Below are 6,428 nucleotides of genomic sequence, written 5' to 3' on the forward strand. Positions count from 1 at the left end.
AATCAATTCGAACTCTGGCGAACAAGAATCTTGGCAAATGGTGGGAATTGTAACATGAACACTAGATGGACTTTCTTCCACAGCTAGTGCTTCATATCACAATCCTCAACACATGCCAAGAAAGAGACGAGGCAGAGGCTCAAGACATTTTGGACACTCAAAGGTTAAATGCCCGGAATCCGACCAACTATGAAATGGGTTATCCTACAAATGATCGACTCCTTATGTTGAGAGTAGTGGATTCAAGTAGGTTTCATCATGAAATAAGGGCCAGATTAGGAAAAAATCAAACAAAAGCAAAAAGTTTGGATTTTTATTCTTAGATCTATAATTCGGAGAAAATGAGTAGTTTTTTGGAGAAATTAACGGTGGAATTGGAATGAGAGGATGATGGGGGTTATGTGGTTGAAATTTAAGGGATTTTGAAGGTAGTCCGCCGCCATAAGACAATTTCCGGGCGGCAGAGGACCGCGGTCTTGAGAGAGATTGGGATTGGGGTGAACTAGGTTTAACTGATTTTGGGAGTGGGTTATGAGGCAGAGATTAGGTCTGGTCGTTTAAGGGGATGGAAGGGTTGAAACAACGTAATTTTAGCGTGTAACTACGTCGTTTAGGTGAGGAAATATTGGATCGGGTATGGGGAGGTTTAGGTTTGGGCGAAATTGAATAAAAAATGAAATTGGGCCACTGAATTTATTTTGGGTGGCCCAAAATCAGAACCCCAAACAAAAATGAAATCCTAATTTTGTTTTTTCTTCTTTTCTTTTCTTTTACTTATTATTATTATTTTAATTCTTAATAAAACCTTAGATAAACTAAATGAAATCCAAATTTTTGATTCTAAATTAATCCATTTTATAAAATTATCATTACCTATTTTCACTAATTTTAACACTAGTTAATAAAACTAAAATGTAGACAAGACCATGATAATTTTATGACTTTTATTTAATAAAATGTAATTAACTTATACAGTTTAAATTTAAATGCAATTAAAACTTAAAAATGTCATGCAATGATTATTTGATATTTTGGTATTTTTCTATGATTTTAAAAATATTAAATGTGCACAAAAAATGCAAATAATTAATTAAGAAAATCCTACAAAAATCTTATAAAACTAAAAACAATTTAGAAAAACCTATTTTTAATTTATGTAGGAGTATTTCTAGTCGGGAAAAAATCTCATGCTCACAGCTGCCCTTCTTTGCTCGGAAACATGAAGAGTTTTCGGGCAAAGATAAAATGAGCAATTACGAGCGATTTTGGCCCGTTTGGATACTCCCTGAGAAGCTTTTGAAAAAGTTGGACCGAACCTTGCTTCGGAGGTTGCCTACATATCCTTGGTTGTAAAGGAATCAAGTTAGTGTAGTTCTGGAAGTTTTGGTAGCTGGGACTATCGAAAAGCTGTGATTTCACTGCTATTGCTACTATTTCTGTTTGCTGAGCGCCTTATTACACCAAAATGAAAATGAAAAACTAAACTAACTAAGCCAATCAACTATGAGTTACAAGATCCCTATCTATAAACCTTCTGAAGCTGGATCTTGGTTCTTGGCTGGTTCTTCTTGTACACTCTGATCTGAATCTTGATGCTTTGTTAGCTGCAAGTGCTGGTTCATTCTTCTTCAGCTTTTCGGATCAAGGCGGATCATGCCAAGCTTGTAACTTCAATCATGTCTTGAGCAGTCCACATCTTTTCTCCGATTCTATACTTTGAGTTCATTTCTTCTTTTTTCTTTTATTCTGGATTGAGATTTCTTCTTTTGGTCATCTTGAACCCTATGTCTCGAGGTATAACCTGCTCAGACACCAAACAAATAAAAGAACAAAACTTTTCTGCCCCAGTTTTCACTAGGAAAATTTTGTGAGTTATTTGTAACCAAAACTCTATACTACTTCATTATTGAACGCGATAAAATCAGTATTGTATATCCTTGAGAAAAATAGATTAGGGAGTGGAGACCCTATGTCCAAAATGAAATCAACAAGGGATTGGAGACCCTATTGTTGGAAAATCATCAACTAGGGAATGGTGACCCTATGTTGGCATCATGTTATGCTGGCATCAACTAGGGAGTGGAGATCCTATGTTGGAAAAGTCATCGGGTTATGCCGGAATCAACTAGGGAGTGGGACCATATGTTGGAAAAGTCATCGGGTTATGCCGGCATCAACTAGGGAGTGGGCCCCTATGTTGGAAAACTCATCGGGTTATGCCGGCATCAACTAGGGAATGAAACCCTATGTTGGAAAACTCATCGGGTTATGCCGACATCAACTAGGGAGTGGGACCCTATGTTGGAAAAGTCACCGGGTTATGCCGGCATCAACTAGGGAGTAGTACCCTATGTTGGAAAAGTTATTGGGTTATGGCGGCATCAACTAGGGAGTGGGACCTTATGTTGGAAAAGTCATCGGGTTATGCCGGCATCAACTAGGGAGTGGGACCCTATGTTGGAAAAGTGGCAGTTAGGGGTTGGTAACCCTATACTACCATGGCTTCGAACTTTTCTTCTTTTCTTTCTTTTGATTTCACTTTTCATTTTGTTTAGGAGAATGAATAAAGAATTTAGAGGAGAGTTTCCTTTTGGGTTGACTTTTGCTGTAGAACCATTTTGATCTCTGCTTACTTTTCTTTTATCGCACCTGCTTCTTACAAGGTAGCATTGAATTGCACCTATTTCCCCTGTTTTTCAAACAAAGAACAATTTGTCAATTTGAAACGGTGGTTGGTTTTGTGGCCCTAATTGTTTCAATCACTTGATCTTGGTCAGCTCTTTCAATAAAGATCTTCATTGCTTGCTTGCTCTTTGGGAATCGGTTTCATTTCTAAATCCCAGGGGTCTTGACATTTCCCAAACTTTACATAATGACTAACCCATGTGGGATTTGGGCCTTTTCCACCTTATTTTGCCTTTACGGGCATTTGACTTTGATTTCTTTTCTTTTCAAGAGTTTTTGACTCTGAAGCATCGACCATCATGGCCAGTCGAGGTCGATTTGATGCTCTTGCTGAGGCTAGGTGCCTTTCTTGCATATTGGCTTTTTGTCAAATAAAACCCTGTAAACCAATCTTGCCATCTTTTCTTTGTATTAGTTTCGGAGCAGAATTAGACCGAAAGGGATTTAAGGAAAAGTAAACAACGGACAGGATAATAAATTTAAACGGGAGGTTTTCCTTTTGGGGAAAGGAAAGAAGGACTTATCTAGAGTGCACACAGACTTCAATGGACATGACATGCTTCTTGAACTGGATACCCGATCTCTGTAAACCATCCAACTCTCATAAGCCCATCATAACCCATATCTCAAAACTAAGAAACCTTGCCAGGACTCTATCAATACTGATGGTTGTAAGGATCCCCTTTTTGATCAGTGCCGCTCTTTGCAGGTTTTCACCAACTGACCTCTCTCATTTCTCTTCTCACCATCGCCTGATAGTGCTCTTTACGAGTTTTCATTAACAAGACTCTCTCATTCTCAATTTCTCTACTTACCATCGCCCTATGGTGCCTATGTGGGTTTTCACCCATATGACTCTCTCATTTTATTTTCTCATTTGATTGTATCAGTTCCAAGTAACCATGTCCTCCAATTTTGAATATCTTTAACGATTGGTCGGAAGGACTTGAATAGGATTTGGGGCAAAAAGAATTTGGATTGAATTGCAACTTTGAAATATTTCAAGCAAAAACTATTGCCGGATCGTTGTAATTTCTGCCCAATTTCAACTTTTAGGGAATGTGTATTTTTATTTTGGTGTGACTGAATCCCAACAAGAGGCTGCCTACGTATCCTTTCGGAATCAAGTCGAACATAGTTCAGGAAACTTTATTTTTTATTTTTCTTTTGTTTTTCTGTTTTGTTTTGCTCTTTTTATACATATTTTCGAGTTTCAAAGAGGGTAATCAAAAAAAATAACTGTCTCAAAAGGGTTTGCAGAGTTTGGGTAGTGAGAATGAAAGCCTTCGTCATCCCAATCGGAGAATATTAGTACCGCAAAAGGGTTAAACATAATACCTTTTGACCGCGTTCGCATTGATAGCTGTTTCGGGATCATTTCCTTCAATATATCCCAAGTACAATGCCCCTTTTGGTAACAGTTTTCTTATAATGTATGGACCTTTCCAATTTGGATCGAACTTTCCTTTTGCTTCCTCATGATGCAGGAGAATACGACTCAGAACAAGCTGCCCCACTTCAAAGTTTCTAGGTCGCACTTTCTTGTTGTAGGCACGGGCCATTCTTTATTGATACAACTGCCCGTGGTAGACTTCGGCCATCCGCTTTTCATCAATCTTGGTTAACTATTCTAGACGGGTCTTGACCCATTCATTGCCCTCAATCTCAGCTTCAACGATGATTCAAAGAGATGGAATTTCAACTTCTGCAGGTATTACGGCTTTAGTTTCATAAACCAATAGATAGGGTATTGCGCCAACTGATGTGCACACGGTTGTGCGGTATCCCAATAATGCAAAAGGCAGTTTTTCATGCCATTGTCTAGAACTTAGAATCATTTTCCTAAGGATCTTCTTGATATTCTTGTTTTCCATTTCAACATCACCATTAGCTTTGGGCCTGTAAGGGGTAGAATTCCGATGTTTAATCTTAAATTGTTCGCATACCTTCCTCATCAAATGGTTGTTCAGGTTTGCAGCATTGTCAGTAAACTAGTCTTAGGAATACCAAAACGACAAATAATGTTGAAATGCACGAAGTCCACCACTGCTTTCTTGGTGACGTCTTTGAAAGTGACTACTTCAACACACTTTGTGAGATAGTCAATGGACACTAAGATGAATCTGTGCCCATTTGAATCTTTTGGCTCGATTGGCCCAATGACATCCATACCCCAAGCAACGAATGGCCACGGTGCTAACATAGGATGCAATTTTGAAGGTGGTGCATGAATCAGGTCACCGTGTACCTAACACTGATGGCACTTGCGAACAAAACTAAAATAGTCCATTTCCATGGTCATCCAATAATAACCTGCCCAAAGAATTTTCTTTGCAAGGACTTATCCGTTCATATGGGGTCCACATACTCCCGCATGCATTCATTCATGATTTTCCAGCCTCTTGGGCATCTACGCATCTTAAAAGGTTCAGGTCTGGAGTTCTTTTGTACAAGACCTCTCTGCTCAAGAAGAAACTACTAGCGAGCCTTCTAATGGTTCTCTTTTGGTCTCCACTGGCTTGCTTGGGATATTCCTTTGTTTTCAAGAACATTTTGATATCATGATACCATGGTTGACTATCTGGTTCTATTTCAACTGTATTGCAATAACCATGTCTTTCTCGAATTTGGATTTCCAGTGGATCAATGTGGACATTGCCCGGATACGGTAGCATTGAGGCCAAAGTAGCTAATGCATCAGCTATTTCATTATGGAACCGAGGAATATACTTGAACTCCATGGACTTGAACCGTTTGCTAAGATCTTCTACATATTTCCTGTACGGGATAAGCTTGATATCTTGGGTTTCTCATTCACCTTGAGCTTTTCAAATAATCAAGTCCGTATCTCCCATGATTAACAATTCTTCCACATCCAGATCAACCGCCACGTTCATGCCCATAATGCAAGCTTCATACTCGGCAGTGTTGTTCGTACAGAAGAAACAAAGTCGGGTTGTGGCTGGATAGTACTGACCAGTGGGCGAAATCAAAATTGCCCAAATCCCGACACCCTTTGCATTTACAGCTCTATCAAAGAACATTTTCCAAGCATTGGTGTCTTCTGGAATTAACTCAACCGAATTTACTTCCTCGTCCGAAAAGTAAGTACTCAAGGGCTGATATTCATCATCGACAGGATTCTCAACTAGGTGATTCACCAAAGCTTGAGCTTTTATTGTCGTGCGGGTGACGTAGACAATGTCAAACTCAGTGAGCAGGATTTGCCATTTTGCTTGCCTTCCTGTGGGCATCGATTTTTGGAATATGTACTTCAAAGGGTCCAGTCTGGTTATGAGATAGGTGTTATAAGCCAACAAGTAATGCCTAAGCTTTTGAGCGACTCAAGTTAGGGCATAACCAGTTATTTTCAACAAAGTGTACTTGGCTTCATAACTAGTGAACTTCTTGCTCAAATAGTATATAGCTTGTTCTTTCTTACCGGTCGCATTATATTGCCCGAGAACACATCCAAAAGAATTCTCCAACACTGTTAAGTATAAGAACAAAGGCTTTCCAGGCTCGGGTGGGACCAACACCGGCGGATTTGATAAATATTCTTTGATTTTGTCGAAAGCTTATTGACACTCATTCTTCCATCTAGTTGTCGCATCTTTCTTCAATAGCTTAAATATGGGCTCGCAGGTGGTAGTCAACTACGCAACGAATCTGCTGATGTAATTCAACCTTCCCAATAGATTCATAACCTCTTTCTTGGTTCTCGGAGGTGGAAAATCCTGAAT

General features: G+C 39.2%; 1 protein-coding gene across 1 annotated transcript; it reads right to left on the minus strand.

Annotated features, from left to right (window-relative positions):
- Positions 1-5,069: 5,069 nt before the first annotated feature.
- On the minus strand, positions 5,070-5,939 carry LOC138871981 (uncharacterized). Its single transcript, XM_070149910.1, has 2 exons — positions 5,548-5,939; positions 5,070-5,463 (listed from the first exon to the last, which is right to left on the minus strand). The coding sequence occupies exons 1-2, from the start codon at positions 5,937-5,939 to the stop codon at positions 5,070-5,072; spliced, it is 786 nt and encodes a 261-aa protein (XP_070006011.1).
- Positions 5,940-6,428: the final 489 nt, after the last annotated feature.

The sequence above is a fragment of the Nicotiana sylvestris genome, chromosome 6 (assembly GCF_000393655.2).
Source record: "Nicotiana sylvestris chromosome 6, ASM39365v2, whole genome shotgun sequence".
Classification (NCBI taxonomy): Eukaryota; Viridiplantae; Streptophyta; class Magnoliopsida; order Solanales; family Solanaceae; genus Nicotiana; species Nicotiana sylvestris.